At 38.1% G+C, this 23152-nt stretch overlaps 1 protein-coding gene across 1 annotated transcript in view; it reads left to right on the top strand.

Annotated features, from left to right (window-relative positions):
* Positions 1-23152, top strand: part of AKAP6 (A-kinase anchoring protein 6) — a 373936-nt gene that overhangs the window by 231101 nt on the left and 119683 nt on the right. The window contains 1 exon segment of the mRNA XM_023751526.1: positions 6129-6277. Within this exon segment, the coding sequence (XP_023607294.1) occupies positions 6129-6277 (149 nt within the window).

Here is a 23152-nt window from a genome sequence, read left to right as displayed (position 1 = left end):
CTGAGCTGTCTGCAAACAAGACCAAATGCCCCTAGAAAGTGTCTACCAGCCCTGCTGGAGCTGACTGCTCGCATAGGAGATGTGGACTGAATGATAGCATGGGGGATGTGGACAAAAGCTTGATTGGAGTGTGTTCAAGAAAAAATAGGAGAGGAATTAGACATATTGAGTATAGATAAAGCCAGAGGAAGGTTGACGTCAATTGCCATCTAGAGATTAGTTTTTCTTTTTTTTCTTACATGGGAAAAACATTTTGTAGGGAGGTGGGAGGGGTGGGGCTAATGTACTAATGTGACTAATACAGTAGAGCAGAAAATGATTTAGGAGAGAGGAGCAATTTTCTGTGGGAGGGATCATCTTTGTGCAGTGTAGAGGGGGTCTGGTGCACAAATGCAGGGGAATGGTCTTAGAAGCCTGGACGATTTCCACTGAAACACGAGGGGAGGCTGAGAACATGGGCCCAGATGCAAGCAGGAGGGAAGGCGTGGTTGGAAGCTATGAAGTATAGTCTGTGTATAAGTGACCAGGCAAACCTACAGAGGCATGAGTTAAGAAAGTAAAATTAACTTTAACATTATTGGGACACTTAACAAAGGATGCTGGGATGTGCAGTTATAATGAAACTAGAGGCCCAATGTATGAAATTCGTGCAAAAGTAGGCCTTCCTTCCCCCGGCTGCCGGCACCGGCTTCCCTCTGGGACCCGGGACCCAGGCTTCCCTTCAGCCGCCGGCAGGCACCTCGCAGCCCCAGCTTCATCCAGAAGGTCATCCGGAAGGATGTCTGGTCTAATTAGCACATTACACTTTTATTATTATAGATAATTGATATTTCTTACTAAATTAGTGCTTTTTAGGGTAAAGGTAAGGCATATATCTATATGTGCTTATAAAAGTGATTATGTGTTTAATCCTTAAAGATTATTAGAATGACTAAAACTTACTCCCCAAAATTTATCATGGGCTAGCTACTTTGTTATTAGACACAATATTAGAGGGAAGTAGACAGTTGAATAATTATTCAGGCTCCAAAGATCATTGAATTTGGATCACCGCACACCAACCCAAATTTAAATAAAATATTTTAGAACACTGTGTCTTGTGTTCTGACTAAATTATTAATTTGTAATCTAAATTTGAAGAGGTATATCTCTAGTGATTTGGGCTCCAGGTGCATACAAAATAAAGGGGAAGACATGCTACTAATGATAAGCAGCAAAGCAATTGTATTAAACATCAGATGAAACGGCAGTCTTCCTAATTTTACTATGTGGATTAGCCTGCTAGAGTGGCAATAACAAAATACTATACATGGGTGACTTAAAGAACAGAAATTGATTTCTCACAGTTCTGGAAGCTGGAAGTCCAAGATATAGATGTTGTCAGGTTTGGTTTCTGGCTTGTAAGTGACCACCTTCTTACTGTGTCTTAGAGGACCCTTTCTTTATGTGTCCTACTCTTCATCTTATAGGACACCATTCCTATTAGATTAGGGCCCAACCCTTGTTACTTCATTTAACCTTAATTACCTCCTTAACGACCCTATCTCCAAATACAGTCACTTGGGGTTTATGGCTTGAACATACAAAGGGGTGGGGGTGGGCACAGTTGAATCCATACATTATGTTAAAAGTTTGGCAATATTTGGAACATATAGGGGCTCTGCAAATAACTGGGACTATAAAACGGCAAAGGAGACATGGAGGACAAAGTTCCTTTGTAGAGCGTGGAGTCTTGAGACAGAGACAGAAAAAGTTGAGACAAACACAAACATTTAAGCTGTGATATGTGCTGTTAAGGAAATTACCACGGTACCAAAATAGAGAAAGATAAAGTGGATCTACTTTTGATAGGGTGGTCAGGGAAGGCCTTTCTGAGAAGTAACATGTCAGCTGAGAGCTGAAGGATGAGAAGACATTAGCAAAAGAATGTTCTAGAGAAGGGCAACAGTATGCGCAAAGGTCCTGAGACAGGAAATAACAGAAAGAAGGCAAGGATGACAGGGGCATGGTGATCAAGAGTGAGGTAAGTAGTTCTGAGAGGGAGACATGAGGTCTGAGGTAGGCAGGAATCAAAACTTATGGGTCATGGGAGAAGTGTGTTTTTTAGGCCTAATTGCAGTATGAAACCAACTGGTATTTTATAAAGACCACTCTAGCCACTGTAAGGGGAGAGACCAGGCAGCAATGGGTGAGGGGAAATACATGTTAGGAGATAATTGCTGTACCGCAGGCTGGGATCAGGCTGGCAGCATTGCAGACTGGAAAACAGACTGGAGAGACATTTTGGAAGAGGATTCAACCGATTTGCGGGAGTACCTGGCTGTGGTAAATGAAGGCAAGGAGGAGTCCAGGATTACTTTTAGGTTCCTGACCTGGGCAACAGATAGGCCAATTCTCTAAAAGGAAAGGCCCAAATAGGGAATGTCTTGGGGGAAGAGGGGAGGATGAGAATTGAGAGTTCTGTTTTGAACAGTTATACCTAAAGTAAATCCAAGTAGCGATGTCAAGTGGTTGGTTAAGTATATAGTGTGGAGCTCAGAGGAGAGGCTTGGAAGCCATTACTATATTGATGGCATTGGAAGCCATAGAAGAGAGTATAATAAAGAAAAGACGTCTAGAATTAAGCCATTCAACAAGCAGTAATCCCAGATGTGATGCAAAAATTTAGTCAATGAACCATCTATAACATGGGTTTGGGGATGGGGAAGAAGGATGGAGGGAGAGCTATTGAGAATCCATCTCGTTAGGTCAGCCAAGCTGTAATGCAGGCTTAGACCAGAGTAAATGAGAACTGATTCTTTTTCTCGTCCTATCATATCTTCTCTTCCAGGGCACTCTGATTTCATCTCCCAATGCTGACTGTTGCCTCTAGGTTTATATTTCAGTCTTAACATTTTTACTTGCTTGCTAAATATCCCATTTTGGGTTTCCCTCAGTACCTCAAACAAAATACTTGGTCAAACCCAGCTTATTTGCTCCATCTACCATAGCATTGCTCTTTTGATACTCCTACTCCCAGGAAATGTGAGGTGGGTCTTCCCCCTTGTTTCTTCTTATTTTCCTTAATGAGTAAGTTGCCAACTCTTGTTGGTTACACATCAGTAATATTGTTTAATCAGGCTAAGTTTTCATTTGTAAAATATATTAACTTTAAAAAGTATCCACTGTTATCATAAATGCTAATAAATAAAATTCTTTTAATCAAAGATGCAATGTTATTTTTATAAGAACTGCATTTTCTTCAAATCTTCCACCTAAAGATTTACCTTTGGACTAAGATATAGTATGAATAAAAGTGAAGCCAGCTTACAGAGATATTTAGACTGCAAAGCTATTCAACCTTAGCAGAAGCAGCTACTTTGGTTCTATCTTTATCATCACGTTTAGGAATGAATCACTGAAAACAGAGATAGAAATAGAGATGGATAGGAAAGTCTTGGGTCATCTAATTCATCTCCTTGTTGTGCCGGGAAGGTTTTTTTATGTCAAATGCCAGTGAGATATTGTGCAATAAAAGCCTTAGATTGCAACATTTCAATCATTTTTGTTGGGCGACTAATTATCTTTCAAGTGCTTTCAGCATTGTTCTCTGAAGTCCTTTTCATGTATCCCTGTTATATGAGAGATGTTTCCCTTTCTATACAGAAATGGCCTGGGACCTAAAAGGGATAAACTCCACAATTATTTTTTCATAATAGTGATGAGTCTGCATTAAGTCAACATCCCTCTTTATGATCCTTTTTGTGACCAGTAACACACATTTGTGAGATCATTACCCAGAACAAGCTTGTTACCAGAGGATGGTTTAAAACGAACAGGAACCTCTCAGAATCAAACATGCCCCTTGGCACCTTATGGTGCAGAAGCATTATTCTCATGGGGTTCCCAATAGAATTCTTGGTGTGGGATGACCTCCTCATTATCCCTATAGCTTTGATGAGGGGGGGAGTGGAGTGGGGATGGCATTTGGGAAAATTATTGTTTTTAAGCTCTTTGGCTATTGTTCAACATCGCTCAGTTATCTCACATTGATTTAATCACATAATATGGTGTGTGATCTTTTGAGAGCTATGTTTTATTGGTTTTTTTCTAATTATTGACTTTCTATATTCAATTTTATACCTCCCCCCCTTTAAAAACCATTCTTAGGTCTCTAGGTATTATTCCTCCAAGTTCTATGATATCTGCATGTCACTTGGTTGAGACTTGTCTGTAATGCCATTAACATGCTCCATTCCTCCTATTTGTCATCCTTAATAAAGGTGCTAAATTCCTTTGTGTCTTCTCACCAGCCACACCCTTCTACCCCAAACTGAATATGCTCCATAAAACATTATCTTTTGTTTCTAGTGTTTGACATAATTCTTAATCCAGTTGAGTCCATTCTTACTCAAGCCAATTAGTTTGGGCAAGTTCACATGACCTTTTTAACTGATTTCTGAAACTTCAATTATGTGAATAAAGTAGTTTTAGTATTTTTCAAAAGCTCTTCCTCGGCAGTGCAGAGCAGTAACGATTAGCTGCTTGTGGAAAGCAACAACGTAGGAACTCTAGAATGGATTGATATCTTAGATTTCATATGCTCCCCATTTCCTTGACTGAGTCCTGAGTTGCACTTTTAAGAAGCTGACACTTTATAATAACACTCCCCTCTACTCCCAGGTTGAGTCTATAAAACTAGAGACTAGGCAAAAGGCCACAGTTGGCTCTGGATACAAAGAGTAGAAGGTTGTGTCTGATTTGACCTTTCTTACATATTATAGAATTCTGGCAACTACCCAGAACTGCTTTTCTAGGAGAATATGTAATCTATATATATAAAAGCCTCAGTGACCAAACGACCCAATGACCCAATAACCCAACGACCCAATGACCCAATGACTGGTCGACCAGTCACTATGACGTCCACTGACCACCAGGGGGCAGATGCTCAACACAGGAGCTGCCCCCTGGTGGTCAGTGCACTCCCACAGCCAACCTCCATGATCACTCCACCCAGCTGGCCAGCCTCCCCTAGTCACTCCCCCCTGCCAGCCAATCTCCCATGGTCCTTCCCCCCGGCTGGCCGGCCCTGATCGTCCCAACAGGGACTGGGCAAGATGATCCCGATTGGTCCTGATCGCCGGCCAGGCTGGGGGACCCCACCCATGCACAAATTCATGCACCAGGCCTCTAGTTAAAATATAAAGAAGCAGCAGTTTTAAGGCTTATCAGAAATGTCAATGGATGTTCTTGGATTTAGTAAAGTGTGTCAAAAGAAAATAAGAGTTCCACTGGTCTGTAGAGCACATGAACTCAGCATTGCCTCCCCCTTTTGCCATGCATGCATGCAGGGGCAAGCATGCCACCGAGAACACTTAATTCCTGGACTCATCTGGTGTACTAGGGAACCCTGCAGCCACAGAGATCACAACAGCTGTAATAAATAAAGCATCTATTTAATACATTTTCATGCCAAATATTATTCAGCATTCTTTTGTCCTCAGTTTGATAGAAAACAGCATGGTGAACTTACTACCTCTTCTTACTACAGTGAGCCCACATAACTATGAAAGATTTAACAGTTCAAACCTGCACATAGGCAAAACCACCATTCCCTCTATTTTAAAATTATTAAGACAATAATACAGAGAACAAAAAATGTAATAAAGGAAGTCTGTTATCATTATTGAAGAGGTATTAGAATTAGTACTAGGCTTTTTTATTCTCCTCAGGAAAGATAATGAGAAGCATTCAGAATATGTGTCCATGCAAATGTATGGGTTAGAGGGGGGTCTTTAAAAAATAAATGTTACATATGTGGCAATATGAGGAAGAATATTCTTAAGGAATTTCACAGAATTTTTATGTAAAGTCTCATCATACAGTATTATGATCTCAGGGATATTTTGTGATATTTACCAAGTCTTCTGAGAGTTCATTTATTCAGGCTCTACTTTAAGGAGGAACTTATAAGGTTCAGAGCTAAAATATAATTCTGGAATATGCCCAGCTGATCCCATTAAATCCAACCTGAAAAGGAGCAGTATAATGATATGAACAATTCGCATTCTTTGAGTTGTTACACCTCACTTGAAATGCATTCTTTCTGGATTAAAACAGCAATTCCTCTTTGTTTCTCTCTCTAGGCCGAGGTTCAGCTATGCTACCTGGAAGCACAAAGAGATGCTGTTGAGCAGATGTCCCTCAAGCTGTACAGCGAGCAGTACACCAGCGGCAGCAAGAGAAAGGAAGAGTTTGCTGATATGTCAAAAGTTCATGCAGTGGGCGGCACAGGGTAGGGAACTACTCTTTGTGTTGTTTTATCCTCATAATCTCCACTTTTTCGGTGATTTTGCACTGGTAGGCGTGAGGCAGGCATTTCCTCCCTCGGTAACAGATAAGAAGCAGCTCACTAGAGTAGGTAGGCATTTATGTTCTTTTTCATTCGTGCCTTGAGAGATGTTTCCCTTTCTATATAGAAATGGCTTGGGATCTAAAAAAGATAAACTCCAATTATTTTTTCATAATAGTGATGAGTCTGCATTAAGTCAACATCCATAGAATTGAAGACTGTGGATTTTACCAGCCTCTGTCACCTAACCCAGAACTTCCTCACTTTGTTATGATTTATTGAAAAACAGCCTTGTGATTTTACCAGTCTTTGTGTGACTATATCGTGCATATAGTATTGGTGGTTTTTCTGTATAAATTTATTTTTCAGTGTATTTCCCCCTTTTTAGGCGTAACCATTCTTTTAAAGCTTGTCTATGGATCTTTTAAACACCAGAACCTTTGTAGAACATAATTTTCCTGAAAAATGTAGATATTTAATAACTGTTTAGAGACCATGGCTGGCCGGTTTGCTTCATTGTAAAGTCAACTGGAAGAATAGACTAGCATCTGAATTGTCTAGGGCAGTGGTCAGCAAACTCATTAGTCAACAGAGCCAAATATCAACAGTACAACGATTGAAATTTCTTTTGAGAGCCAAATTTTTTAAACTTAAACTATATAGGTAGGTACATTGTTATTAACTTAATTAGGGTACTCCTAAGGTTAGGAAGAGCCACACTCAAGGGGCCAAAGAGCCGCATGTGGCTCGTGAGCCGCAGTTTGCCAATCACGGGTCTAGGGTGAGTGAAAGGACCCAGCAACATCAGTAACCCATGGGCAGTTTTATTTGGCCTGAGACATATGGCTGTATTTACATTATATTAACTACCCATCTTCTAAATAATTATCATGCATTCATATATTTCCAATGGCTCTAAAGTTATGCAAACATTGTATATATATATATATTTTTTTTTCTTTTTTGTCTCTTCTAGCTTAATGCTAATATTTAGTAGGTAAAAATTAAACAGTAAAAGAGTAGTAATGAAATTTAATTATTTCATAGTTTTAATGACTTGATAATAATTATACTCATAAAAATGGAAACAGTAACCTATTTTACTTTTATACTTGAGCCAGACAACTAAGGAGAGGCACTGTTCTCCAAAGTCTGTTACATATTAAGAGCATCTTATTACCCTATGAGGTGTAACTCCAGCTAAAATATTTCCTGAAAGGCAGGTGGAAAAGAAATCTTTTTAGATACTTGTTTGCAGTTATCTTTTAAGTACGTATAGTTTTTATTGGACTTTACATCCCCATATAAATTTTTGGGATAAATTAAGTATGCAGACTACAGATTCTGTCTTGTGCTATGATCCAGCATCTAAGAATACAGAAAAAGGATCAAAATCATAATTCTGTTTAAGAATTGAGAAATACATTTTTAAATTTACTTTTCTATATATTTTGTTGCTCTGTCAGGATTTCTTTTATCCATAGACATGTTACATATATATTTGATTACGCATTTAATTCAGTAGACATTTATTCACAAGAAGAAAAGCATAGAAGCAAATAAGAAAGAAAAGGTTAAAACTTGGAACATAAACAATAAGCTGTTTTGAAGCCTCAATGTGCTTTAATTTCCCTAAATGCCTAAGTGATCTCTGGTGTACACGCAAGCACAAACTTTAGGTCACATTTTCATGTTTTCTAAAGCCCTGGAGACTGAACGGGCACCACGTGCTTCTGACCTCAGATTCCAAGGACCCAACCTGAGTACTTACTCTGGGCTCCACAAATCATAAATCTGCCCGGGGAATTGCTTAGTTAACAACAAGCATTGTTCAGGGACGTGGGAGTAGGTGAACTTGCCTGATATCTTTTGTTTATGCTCCTTGGGGTACTGAAGGCTGTGCATTGTGCAGAAATTTAAGAGTGTGCTGAAGAAAAAGCAGCTATTTAATACTAAGGACAAAAACCATATACTATTTTCTACTTTCTGTTTACACACAGAAAAGCATTGTGTGAGAAATGCATGTGGGTGAGGTTATCTGGGTTGTTCTGCCCCCAAGACTCTTTGCTCCCACAGTCAAATCCTTAATTCTGAAACCTTAAGAACATTGCCTTGTAAAATTATCTGCTCCATGACACACAAACTTCATTAACTTTTTCTTTTGTTGCATAGACTGATCATTGTTTCTGATAAGCAATTGTGGGAATAGTGTGGGCTTTCTAGGGTCTTCATTCCATATGCAGATCTCCAATCTACTGAAGAGAAAATTAAGTTGGTGGTACAATTCATATATTTTTTTATTTCCTTCCCATGTCTACACCCATGCTAAAAAGAGCATGTAGTTGAAAAATGCACTAGACTACCCAACGGAGGACTCAAATTCTAGATCGAATAATGATATTAAATTTCTAAGAATTTTACACAACCAAAATATCATTTAGAAATGAAATTACCACTCTGGCTTGACAGACAGGTGTGTACCAAGGTGCACAACTATGAACGTGTGTTTAGCAGCCATGAATAGGTTTGGCTGTAAGATTTCCCCGAATGCTTGTGAGGCTATGTAAGCTTTAGTCACAGAGAGTGTTTGCCTGTGGGGGACATTTGGCACTGGCTCCAGCATTGCGAAGTGGGAAACTGTGGCTTCCTGGGGGATATGCAATGTCTGAGTCACCCAACAAGTTTTCCTCTGAGAGCAGGTTGGTGCTTTTTGATTCCCGCCAATTTAAATGAAAGCATTTATAGATGGGTTGTTTTCTTTCATTCCATAAATATTCATTGAAGACCTACTATGTTCATGGCATGATGCCCTGAGCAGAGTTTGTTAAGAACACCTACGTTTTATAGATTTTGTAAAGTATAACCCTCTTTTTTTCCAACACTTCTTTCTACTGCAAAAAATTCATTTTTTACATAAATTTCAAAGATTCTGTTGAATTCATTAATTGGCATCCTACCTGCTGGCAAGACTTAGATTACAAACCATGTCTTTTATTCAGCTTATAAATGATGGAACTGGTAAGCAAAAAGGCTGGGAGACTGGCTTGTCCAGGATGATGGTGTAAGATGGAGCTAAGACCTCAACTCAGAAACCTGGGTCAGAATGCAGTGGGCAATCCATAAGTCATGCTTTGCTCTCTCTCTGAAGGACTTTATTCAGACCATTGATAAACATTTTCCCCTTAAATTCCATGTTGTGCATATTCTATACTTTATGAAATTTAAATTATGGTCTCTTCTACTATGGAGAACTGTGAAGAATCTTAAGAATATTTATTAAAGCCACAAGGAAGTTTGGGCAAAACTTAGCAAAGTAGGCTTCAGTGAAAACAAAATTGACTTCATCATTGATTTGGCAAATAGTATTATATGTACCTGCTATATGAAGTACAGAAATTAAAAGGCAAAATAAAATGGTCCCTGACTTTGAGAGGCCCAGAGTTTGGTAGGAGGAGCCAGTTCTGTAAACAATATGGAATAAAAGATGACAAATGCTGAGTTAAAATCTGCATGAGGTTAAGGGTGGGGCTCATGGAAGGCAGAGCTGTTCTGACTGGTGGGAGTGAGTCAGAGCAGGTCAGGAAAGACATCACAGACAGAGGACTCTGGAGATGAATTTTGAAAGAGGGCAAGGTCAGGGGCAGAGCTTTTCAGTTTAATATGAATAAACGTTTATTGAGCATCTACAAAGACAGACCACAGCCTCTGCTTTCATGAAATTTACAGTCTAGCAAGACAGTGCAGTGCATGTTAAGCCAGTATTTGTCTGTGCAATAAGAGAGAAGGGAAAGCAATGAGAGAGATGGGGAGCTCAGAGCAATGGGGTGGGCTCCATTAGATAGAGCTATGTCTTTTGTGTTTACCACACTGCTCTGAACCTGGTGCAGTGCCTGGCAAATGCTAGGGCTCAGTGAATGAATAGATGCATGAATGAATAACTAAAACTAATCCCGGGCTCAGAGAGAGAGAGCAGAGGTCTGGAATCATCAGACTGCCTGCTTTTCCATATGACTGGAGAGCAGGGTTGAAAGTTGGAGGGGGTGTGAAAAATAAGGCTTGGGGAGAAGGGGAAGCCCAGATCCTGGAGTTAATCATTGAATTCATGGTTCTTAACCAGGATAGTGCATCAGGGTCACCTGTGGAGCTTTTAAGCTGAAAAAATGCCTGTCTACCCCCACCCAATGAAAATTCGGATTCAGTAGGTAGAGTGGGCCAAGATATGATTATGTCCTAATGCTTACTTCCAGCTGTGAGCCATTGCTCTAGTGGTTTTCAAAATATAGTTTCTGGACCAGCAGCATCAATATCTCCTGTGAATTTGTTAGAAGTGCCAATTCTGGGCCCCACTCCAGATCTACTAAATTGGAATGTATGGGGTCCAACGTCATTTAACAAGTCATTCAGGTGATTCAGATGCAGTTTGAGAAACACTGCTTTCGTCTTAAAGATTTTAGGTTGGAAATGAATGGAGAAGGATACAGATAGTCATGGAAGGGATATAAAGTATAGCATAGGGAATATAGTCAATAATATTGTAACAACTATGTATGGTGTTAGATTTATCGAGGTAATTAATTAATACGTTATATAATGTCCAATCACTGGGTTATATACCTGAAACTAATAATTATATGTCAAGTGTAGTTGAAAAGTAAGAAAATTTTTAAAATAAATTAATGGAGAATGTGGAGACTGAATTAGAAACTAAAGCCTGAAAAAAAATCAATAAACATTGGATGAGGGGAATGATACTGCATTTTCTGGTTCATGGAGGAGAAAGAATAGAGGAGGCTTTGGATTCAACTGACTTTGGTGTCATTCAACATCTAATATTTATTGATTTATACTATTAAGTGCTGGCTGAAGTAGGCATTGTGATGTAGAGACAATGGGAGACAGAGGGTGACAGATGTATGTAAATCAGGAAAGCCTTCCAGGAAAAGTCTCACTGAGACTGGCTCAGGGTCAGAAGTGACAATAAGAATGTTTCTCACAGAGGAGGCAGGGTGTACAAACAGCTGGAACCACTAAAGGATACCCAGCATGACTAGATTGGCAGTTTTTAAACAATATTCTGGCATCAGTGTGGAGAATAGCTTGGCAAGAACAAGACTACACAGTGCTTCTTTAATAGGCTATTCTAGTCATCCAAGTGAGAAATAGGACCCGAGCTAAGATAGCAGCAATGGAAATGGGAAGAAGGAAGTTGAACTGATAAGACTTGGTCACCAGTATTTAATAATGTTTCAGGCTCATACACTCTGGCAGATGGACTTGTCACTCACTGAGATGAGGAATTCAGGCGAGGAGCTGAAGGGGGAAAGAAGCTACTTGTCGTTCTTTTAATGGTCTGTGGAACATCTGAGTGGAAATGCCCAGGAAGCAGATCTCCAATGTTTTGGGCTTCTCAACCAGCAACAAGGGCAGTATGGTGACTATGGGTAGCAGAGGCTCAGAGAGGTAGGAGCTTACCTTTTGGTAGTCTCTTCACCCCTCTCAAGTAGACATAAAATTATCTTTAAGAATGTTTAAAGAAAAGTAGAAAATCTGAACAGATTGATTACTAGTAGGGATATTGAATCAGTAATCAAAAACCTTCCAACAAATAAGTCTAGGACCAGATGGCTTCACTAGTGAATTTTACCAGTGAAGAATTAATACCAACCCTTTCAAGCTCTTCCAAAAAATAGGACAGGAGGGAATTCTTTCAAACTTATTTTATGAAGCCAGCATTACCCTGACACCAAAACCAGACAAGGATGCTAAAAGAAGAGAAAAGTACAGGCTAATATCCCTAATGAACATACATGCAAAATCTTCAACAAAATCCTATATAATAAAAGCCTAATATGCAAATCAACTGAACGGCAGAACAACCAGCAGAACGACCAGTTGCTATGACATGCAGTGACCACCAGGGGGCAGACGCTCAATGCAGGAGCTGCCCCCTGATGGTCAGTGCACTCCCACAGCGCTGCTCAGCCAGAAGCTGGGCTCATGGCTGGCGAGTGTGGCAGCGCTAAGGAACAGCAAGCTGAGCGGTAAGGAGCAGCAAGCAGGTGGTAAGGAGTGAGGGCTCCCGGATTGTGAGAGGGATGTCCACCTGCCGGCTTAGGGGAGTGGGCCTAGCAGACAGACGGACATCCCCCGAGGGGTCCCAGACTGCAAGAGGGTGCAGGCTGGGCTGAGGGTCCCCCTCCAGTGCATGAATTTTGTGCACCAGGCCTCTAGTATCTATCTATATATAAAAGCCTAAGTGACCTTCTACCATTCGACCAGTAGCTATGATGCGCATTGACCACCAGGGGGCAGATGCTCAGTGCACAGACATAAAAACATGGAACAGATTAATGAATCTCAGAGAGAAAGGGGGAAGGGGAGGACAGGGAGAGATTAACCAAAGAACTTATATGCATAGTAGAGGCCTGGTGCATGGATTCATGCACCGGTGGGGTCCCTCAGCCTGGCCTAATGGGATCGGGCTGAAAATGGCAGTCTAACATTTCCCAAGGGGTCTCGGATTGCGAGAGAGTGCAGGCCAGGCTGAGGGTCCCCACCGGTGTATGAATTCGTGCACCGGGCCTCTAGTTAGCAAATAAAATTCTATAATCTATAACAATAAAAGCATAATATGCTAATTGGACTGGACAACCTTCCGGATGAAGCCAGGGCTGCGAGAACCAAGGCAAACTACTACGGCTGTGAGGGCCAAGCCCCTTGCATGAATTCCATGCATCGGGCCTCTAGTATATTAAAAGATTCATATACCATGATCAAGTGGAATTTATTTCAGGGATGTAAGGATGGTTCAACATTCATAAATCAGTCAATTTGATGCATGATATTAACAAAATTAAGGATAGAAATTATATGATCATATCAATAGATGCAGAAAAAGCATTTGACAAACTTCAAAATCCATTTATGATAAAAAGTTTCAACAAGTGGTTGCAGAGGGAACATCCCTCAACATAATAATGGCCATATAATAAGCCCATAGCTAACATCACACTCAATGGTGAAAGGCTAAAAGCTTTCTCTCCAACATCAGGAATAAGACAAGATGCTCACTCTTGCCACTTCTATTCAATACAGTATAGAAAGTTCTAGCCAAGCAGTTGGTGAAGAAAAGGAAATAAAAGGCATCTAAATTGGAAAATAAAAAATAAAACTGGCACTATTTTCAGATGACATGGTAATATATATCGAAAACCCTAAAGACTTCATTAAAAAAAACTTTTAGAATAAGCAAATTCACTGATGTTGCAAAATACAAAATAAATAAACAAAAATGTTGTGTTTTTATACACTATTAGTGAGCTATCAGAAAAAATAAAGAAAATAATCTCATTAACAATTGCATCATAAAGAATAAAATAACTAGGAATAAATTTACCCAAAGAGGCGAAAGACCGGTATATTGAAAACTACAAGGCATTAATGAAATAAATTGAAGAAATCACAAATAAATGGAAAGTATTCCATGCTCATGGATTAGAAGGTTTAATATTGTTAAAATGTTCATATTATCCAAAGAAATCTATAGTTTCAATGAAATCGCTATCAACAAAAAGTAAACTGATAAATACAGAGAAACAGATTGATGGTTGCCAGAGGTGGGGGTTGGAGGGGTGAAGAAATGGGTGAAGGTAAAAAGAAGAAAGTGCAGTTGATGTAAAAGAGGCATATAAATTTTGAATAAAAATATTTAAAAATAAAGAAGTAAAGAATGTTAGTTTGTTTTTAAAAGTCTGGCTAATCAGAACTTTTTTATTTCAGTTAGAATCTTTCCTGCAGTATTACATAAGTCTTCCAAAATAAAACACTGCATCATTGAGAATCTCAGGTGGTATCTTGACTGGCAGGACTTAAGGACTACAGTTGACTATTATTTGCTATCTTGTAGCTGCAGGTAAAAGCTTCTGATCTCTAATAAACAATATTAGGTCTGCCCAGATTGCTTCCAACTACAAAAATAACATTTGTCTTTAGGGATAGTCATGCACTCACTGTAGTCTAACTTCTTAAAGGAAGAGAGAGATTAAAAATTAAAGACTGGAAATGAAGTTGGCACTCTGCTACTTGTTAGCTGTGTAATTGGAACACTTCACCTCCCCAATGTACAATGTTTTAGTCTATAAAATGGGAATAGCTTGGTTGGGTTAACTTGCATATAGTCTCTCTGATTGGCTGGTGGGCGTGGCTTAAGGCATAGCGAAGATACAGTCAATTTGCATGTTTGTCTTTTATTAGTGTAGATGAACATGGGGGTGCATATATCATTTCAAGTTAGTGTTTTCGTTTCCTTCAGATAAATACCCCAATGTGAAATTGCTGAATCAAATGGCAGTTCTTTTTTAAATTTTTTGAGGAACCTCTATACTGTTTTCTATAGTCGCTGCATGAATTTATATCCCCACCAACATTGGACATGGTTTCCTTTTCTCTACATCCTCACCAACACTTGTTGTTTCTAGTCCTTTTGATAAAATTATTCTAACAGGTGTGAAGTGATATTTCATTGTGGTTTTGATTTGCATCTCCCTGATGATCTGTGACATTGAGCATCTTTTCATGTACCTATTGGCTATATGTATGTCTTCTTTGGAAAAATCTCTATTTAGATCTTCTGCACATTTTTAAGTGGAAACATTTGTTTTTCTGCTATATAAATTCTTTAGATATTTTGGATATTAGCTCCTTATCAGATATATGATTTGCACATATTTTCTTTCATCTAGTAGGCTTTTTTTCATTTTCTTGATGGTTTCCTTTGCTATGCAGAAGCATTTAGTATAATGAAGTCCCACTTAATTACTTTTGCTGCTTTTGTTTTTGGTGTTAGTTTAAAAAAATCATCACCAAGACCTATGTCGAGGAGCTTACTGCCTATGTTTTCTTCTAGAATTTTACAGTTTCAAGTCCTCTGTTCAATTCTTTAATCAATTTTGAGTTGATCTTTTTATGGTATAAGAGCGTCATCAAGTTTTATTGTTTCACATGTGTCTGTCCAATTTTCCAACACCAGTTATTGAAGAGACTATCCTTTCCCACTGTATATTCTTGGCTCCTTTGTCATAAATTAATTGACCATATATGCATGAGTTTATTTCTGGTCTCTCTATTCTATTCCATTGACTTATGTTTCTGTATTTATGCCATACTGTTTTAATTACTATAACTTTGTAATACAGCTTAAAATCAGGAAGGGTACCCAAGACAAATCTAGTCTACCTCATTTTAATGTACAGAGCTTACTTTTCTTTAAAATCTATTATTAATTTCCCCATCTCATTTGCAAATGATTTGAATCAAATTATAAAAATGTTTATGATAAAATGGAATAAATTATGACTGAAGTTAGGCAAGAGTAAAATATATGTAAGAAAGCAACCCATATTCTATGCATATCCTCAAGAACACTATCTTTGGCTCTAAACTTTCCACACCCAAGATTAAAGTCATACATATTGGTGGGAGGTCAGCTTCTAATGCCATTGAGTCCTGAGAGGAATTTCTCTTGTAGTTCTTTAAAGAGAAGACCGGCATTTGTGATAGCATATCTCTACAAGACAAACCCAATTCCCAAGGCATTATTTTATGTAGGCTGCAGAAGGGATGTTAAAACATAATTCAGTAAGAGCATTTCTACAAGTAATAAAACCTTAGAGTTTGAGCATAGTGCTCTCTGGGCAGGGTCAGCATTGATGGATGAAACAGACAAAGTCATCTTGGGGGAGAGGTCTCCATATTAATTCTGTTACCAGGGTTTTGTTAGGGGTTGGGCAGCAGGAATTATTTCCAGGTTATTTACCTTCTGTCCTAACCCTGAGGGTAAAGATTCTCTATTGCCTATTAAATCTTTGAAATCCAGTGGGACTCAGGTGGGTAGTCCTTTTACAAAGGGTGAGCTGCCCAACCCGCACTAGTGCATCAAGAGCAAGTCTGGACCCAGTCACCTTGAACATCTACAATGACATGGAAGGGTTTATGTTTTGTTTTGTTTTCAAACATAGCTCTCGTTTGTCTTCTGAAGTACAGTTTTTCCATTTGTGTTAGAATCACTACCTATTTTCAATTCTTCAGAAGGTTTCCAGCTCTTTGGCTAGAACTTAATCCAGCTTATTAGCTGAACATTTAGACAAGGGTTTGACTCCCTGACAGCCTAACAGAATCCTCTAAATACATTCAGGAATCAACATTGTTATTTCTAATTTTATGGCTAGTCTTGGAGGTTAGAATTTTTTTTGATTCATGACTTTTATTTCAATAACAAATGTTTATGAACAGATGGTCCATGGATTCATTAGAAAGTGGGGCCAGTCATTAACACATTTGTAGGATTGATTTGATTTTTCTTAGACATTTTCACATGTATGTGGGTATATATGAGAACTGACAAAATTACTGCTAGAGAGAACTCCATATTCCTTTTTATTTATTAATGGCAAAGGCAGCCTGTTTTTCTCATGAGGAAGTCGCTCATGAATTTTCATTCAAAATAATAAATTAGTGTCCACACTTTAATATGTTTAGAGTGGAAAGGGATTTTACATGCAACTGTGCATATCCGAGTCCACGTCTGGAAAGCTAAATTTTATTCTTTAATGATATGATGATTGAGCAAGGTGCCACTATTGTATCTCCCTTCTGTGCTTTCATGCCACATGGAATAGAGAATGACGGGAAATTCTGATCTATTATTAGTATTTCACTTCAGTAAAATTATTAAACTATATTTTTACAAGATTTTGTTACCACTTCCTTTAGTGTCGTTTTTGAAAACCAGAGGCAAACTTCCTTGAGCAAATACTGTGAACAGTGACTACTTAGTGAATATTTGAGGAAAGAATCAATATGCTAAAGAAGCTAGGAAAATTGGATCATTTGATAGAAGTCCCAGTATAGACAAGCTGGTATTTCAGGAACCGGTCTTGTGTTTTTGGATGTGTTGGTGTGAAATGAACCAGTAAGCATACAAAAGACACATCATTAAATGTTCCAAAATATGTATTACTGGGCTTTAGGTTAAAAAAAAACCTGCCAGGACTTTTTAGTATTATCCCTTCTTTAACCAATAATTGCTCTATTTTGATTATTTCTTCATTTGATTGTCTGCTTTAGTGAAAATTCCTTAGTGGGCCAAGCTGAAACCTCATATATTCACACACATCTCCCATTGATTTCACTTGGGTGAAACTTTATCTTTTAAGCAAAGTTTAAGTTGAAATGTTCAGTTAATGATGCTCACTTTAAATACCAAAGGCTGAATGCATTTATGTATTCAAATACTTAGCTAGTCACACATAGCTCCCATTGGGGTTTAGATAAAGGATTATTTCTTAAACTATACCAGCCTCACAAATAATATATTGCTATCCAATATGCAGAAAAATGATACTAAATAAGCTTGTTAATATTTTATTTCTGTGGTGAAAGGACCTAGAATTTTTTTAACCTTGAAAAGGTAGAGAAAATGGTAGACAATATGTTGGGAAATACTTTTGGCAATTACCCATAGTAGTTGACCCATCCTTAGAAATGAACACTAGAAAATTTACACACTGATTTTTCCATAGCCTTGTCCTGGTCTCTATTAGATTCTCAGATGATGGAATAAATACATTATAATTTTATGTTTGTCTAACAAAAACTGACTTTGAGTTAAAGTATTTTTTCCTCATAACATGATTAAGCTTTTAAACCTTCTAAAATGGGAATATTATACCCACAAGAGAATGTCCAACTCTTTTATTGTGAGCCCTTCAGGTACATGGCAATTTAAAGGAAAAGTATGCAAAAGAATACATTTTTTTTGGTGATGTGTCTGCTTTATAACACTTTCATAGAGTAAAGATGAGTTTGCATTGTACAATTTCGTAGAGAACATAACATATTCATAGAGTACTGAAAGGTATGTTTTGAGACATTTTAACATGAAGGAGATTATATATTTGAGTGAATGAGTTGACATAAACCCAAGCACAATTACAAAGAAATTTTATGAGAAAAATCCCTCCAAAAGACTAGTTCCCATTGTCATATCCCTTATAAGGTTCTGAGCTATTGCCACAATTTCAATCTCCTCTTTCTCCCTTCTTAAAAGAGATCCTAGAGTCACCAGAAATTCAAGAAAAGAACCTAGTTGGAATTCAGCTGGTAGAATCGGCATATTCTTCAAAGGGATATACAGTAGAACTGTTAACTAGTTTCATGATACCCTTGATACATTCACTCATCTATGATCTTTTTTGCTGCTTTTTATAGTAGCTGTCACTTTTCCTGGAAGACATTGTCTTTTATAAAGTCACTTGAGAAACACTTAGCATACCTTTGCAGGTAATGTAAACATAAGAAAGCAAATCACTCTTATGTAAGAATTTTCCTGATATAATTAGCACATGAAGTTGTAGTCATTTCAGAAGGTTTCAAAAGAACCAACAAAGAAATTCTAGTAATTAATTGCTGATTTGCTATAAAGTTATATATTTTATTTCACTACATTTGAAAAACTGTCAGGTCTTTTCTAAGCTGTGAATGAATGCATGGCCAAGAATCTGAAATCAGGCACAAATGCTTTAAAAAATGGTCTTGTCTTTTGTATTTGGACCTTATGAGAATTTGTTGTTTGGAAAACACCGGTGCTGATTCTACTCTAGTGAAACAAAATCATGGAACCAAAGCATTTACTGTATCCAACAAACTCAAGCCTACATATTCTCAGCTAGGATGTAGATAGACTCAAGTGGAAAAGAATGAGGACAGGATCTGTGTTTCGCTTATTCCCCATTTGCAGGTTTCCAGTGTAGACTATCTGAGAAGGAGCCTGAAGTGCATTTAATTGGAAGAAATGGCTTTTGTTCTGTAAGGAGACTAATAGGAGGGAACAGCTAAATGGATATAAAGACATGGAAAAGAGACAGTGAACAATTCTCTATTGTTCTGAACATTTTATCATCCTGTGTATATTTTTCATTTAAAATCTATTTTGTTTAAAATCTATTTTTAAATCTTTAATTTTCACTAGAGAAAAGAGGAGGATGTGAAAGGAATGGGAAGGCAACTCAGACTGAGAATCTATTGCATTTAACCATTCTAAGTAAGCAAATGTGCCGTTATCATATACTGAAGGCGAAATCTCACCTTCAGAATGAGTGAAGGAGCCTGTCAATGGTGCACTTGTTGCTGTGGTATTGGCATTTGGGAATGAGGTACTACCATCTCTTTCACATACTGGCTCCTCTGAAGTCACTCTTACCCTACTAAAGGATTTTGGTTTCATTATCTATGTTCAGTGATCATTTTTCTCCAGGTACTATGGTAAGCACTAGGGATGGAAAAATAAATTCATCCTTTGCCCTTGAATTGTTTAGTCATAATCAAAGTTTCTTTTTTATCATCCATGTGTGGAAAATGAACCAGGCTTTTTAAAAAATTGTTGACGGTATTACAGATGTCTCTCATTTTCTCCCTTTTTGTCCCCCTCTACCCAACCCTCACCCCACCCCAGGCCTTCCCCATACTAATTGTCTGTGTCCATGAACAATGCATATATGCATATATGTTCTTTGGTTAAATCTCTTCCTGTCCCCCCTCCACCACCAACCCCCCTGCCACACACACACACTGAAATCTGTTATTCTGTTCCATGCATCCATACCTCTGGACCTATTTTGTTTGTCAGTTTATTTTATTCATTAGATTCCACATATAAGTGAGACCATGTGATATTTGTCTTTCTCTAACTGGCTTATTTCACTTAGCGTAATAATCTCCAGGTCCTTCTCTCTTACTGACTGATAATTTTTATAAGACACATGCTTTTCTGGTAAAGCAAGAAAAGAAAAAAAAAGCTTGCTTTAAGATCAGTGTTCAGGCTCTTAAACCCAGTGCTTGTTATATTCTCCCCTCATAAATTAACATTCTCTTTAAAGAAAAACTCTTGGGATAAATGCTGTTTTTCAGATTTCCTATCATATTATAAAAAACAAACAAACATATAGGGGGCTTATATGACCTTGTGATTCTGGGATGCAAATAAGGTCCCCTGTATTAATGTGGTCCATGAGTGCAGGCTGGATGGACTTATGGAAATGGGTCTTGCCCTGGATATTATGAGGTTGCATCCCACATAATGCTGCATTATCTCTTGGCTTGGTCAGGAGGTATTTCCTGACTAAAGCCTCATCTCAACCCTCACTGGTTCTGCCAACTCTCTAAGGTCTGGCTCCAGAATTCCTCCCCCCTCTCCCTCCTTGGAGGTCATTGTGTAATGCCTCTGCCAAGTTCACCAGCTGAACTCCCAGAAATCTCATGGTGGGGGGTGGGGGTGGGGCAGAGAGGGATGAAAGAACCTGGTAGAAAAGGGAGTCCTGATCAAAGATCTCTCTCTGACTGCAACACTCCCACCCCAGGCTATTGTGAGGACACTGATTAAGGTGATCTCTTCCCAGACTTCCTAGCGGAAATGGTGCTGACATCCTTGCACTTTTGGCTTTCCCTTCAACCTGTCTCATAGGCCTTTTCAGTAGGTCTTAGTCCAAGGGATGTGAGGAGACACATCTGAGCCCATACGTTTCTTGCCTTTATTTCCTCCTTATTCCCAAAGCCCACTGAGATGGAAGGGTTGAGCTTTAGCCTTCCTTTCCCCTTTCCTTTTAATATTCCCCTGACCCTGAATCATAATCTCCCAATTTGGGGGTGGGGGGTGGCATTCCATCTTTCCCTTGTTTTTATGGTTAAAATATGGGAGGGTACAAGGAGAAAGAAATGATGACCATAGTTCAGGAGGAATTTCTAAATTATTGCACCTGTCATATGAACAAATGCTTATTAGCCATTCTTTATTAGTCACTCACAAAGCTAAGGAAGAAAGCCTGACGTTTTTTTGGTATTTTGAAATGTATATTTGCAGATTTCACATTTATGCTGCAAGTCCTTGCTATTCAAAGTGAGGTCTATGACCAGCAGTGTTGCCAGGCCAACATTTGTTAGAAATGCAGACTCTCAGGCCCCACCCTGGAAGTGTATCAGTACCAGCATTTCAACAAGCTCTTCAGCTATGCCATATGCACATTAAAATTTGAGAAGCACTGCTCTAGGCCACCTTAGCCTTACTGAAGATTTTGGCTACATCAGCTGTACCCATCATCAGCATTAAGTAAACATTTATTAGTCAGTTCTGCGTGTTAGCTAATAACAGATGATTCCTGCCCTTGGGTACTTACAGTCCTAATCAAGGATCTATATAATTATGGTAAAGTAATTCAAATAAAATAGGCAACTCTAAGTCTACTCCTACATCACCAAACACACCTTAATTTTTGACAGACCTCTTAAGATTAAGTTGTAAGTTATGAAAAGTGGATGTTTATTTTCTTGGAAAGGAGTCGTTTAATATATAGAGACAGGAACAAGGTAGTAATAAGATACTCACTAGATAAATGCAGATTCATACCTGAAGCTGCTACTTCACTAGTAAAGATAGGTGTGTTTTTTTTTCTTTTCAATTAATTATTTTATTATTATTTTCTTCTATTTTTTAATTGCAGGTGACATGTCAGAGCATTTTGTTTCAGGTGTTCAACCCAGTGATGAGACATTATATAACTTACTAAGTGATCATCCGGATAACTCTCATACCCATCTGACACCACACATAGTATTGATTATATTTCCTATGCTGTATTTTACATCCCCATGATTATTCTGTAACTGCCAATTTGTACTTCTTAATCCCTTCACCTTTTTCACCTAGTCCCCAAATACCTCCTCCCATGTGGCAACCATCAATTTTTTTTCTGTATCTATGAGTCTATTTCTGTTCTGTTCATTTATTTTGTTTTTTAGATTCAGTTGTTCATAGATACATATTTATTGCCATCTTATCATTCATATTTTTTATCTGTTTTCTTCCTCAAAAAGAAGACATTTTAACATTTCATGTAATACCTGGTTTGGTGATGATGAAACCCTTTAGCACTTTTTTTTTGGTCTGGGAAGCTCTTTATATGTCCTTTAATTCTAAATAATAGGTTTGCTGGGTAAAGTAATCTTGGTTGTAGGGTTCTTGTTTTACATCACTTTGAACATTTCTTGCCAATCCCTCTGGCCTGCAAAATTTCTGCTGAGAAATCAGCTGGCAGTTACCTTATAGGTAACTGACTGCTTTTTTCTTGCTGCTTTTAAGATTCTCTTTGTCTTTACCCTTTGGCATTTTAATTATGATGTGTCTTGGGTGTGGGCCTCTTTGGGTTCCTCTTGTTTGGAGTATCTGTGCTTCCTGGACTTGTATATCTACTTCTTTCAGCAGGTTAAGAAAGTTTTCTGTCATTATTTATTCAAATAAGTTTTAAATTCATTTTTCTCTCTCTTCTCCTTCAGACATTCCCATGATGAGAATGCTGGTACACTTGAAGTTGTCCCAGAGGTTTTTTATTTTTCTTCATTTAAAAATAATTATTGTTTCTATTTGCTATTCTGATCAGGTGTTTTCTGCTTCCTTATCTTCCAAATCTCTGATTTGATCCACTGCTTTATGTACTCTACTGTTGATTCCCTGTAATACATTATTCATATCTGACTCATTCTTTTTAATGTTTCCTAAGTCCATTTTTATGTTTCCTATTTCTTTGTTGAAGTTCTCACTAAATTCATCTACCTTTCATCCCCTTAGTTCATCCCCTAAGTTCACTGAGCATCCTTACAACCAGTGTTTTAAACTCTGTATTTAGTAGATTGCTTGTCTCTATTTTGTTTAGTTCTTTTTCTAGAGTTTTGTTCTCTTCTTTCATTTGAACGAAATCCTTACCTACTTAT

This window comes from Myotis lucifugus, unplaced genomic scaffold (assembly GCF_000147115.1).
Source record: "Myotis lucifugus unplaced genomic scaffold, Myoluc2.0 scaffold_22, whole genome shotgun sequence".
Taxonomy (NCBI): domain Eukaryota; kingdom Metazoa; phylum Chordata; class Mammalia; order Chiroptera; family Vespertilionidae; genus Myotis; species Myotis lucifugus.
Note: the sequence above shows the minus strand (reverse complement) of the source record. Positions and strands in the feature narration are given on the sequence as shown.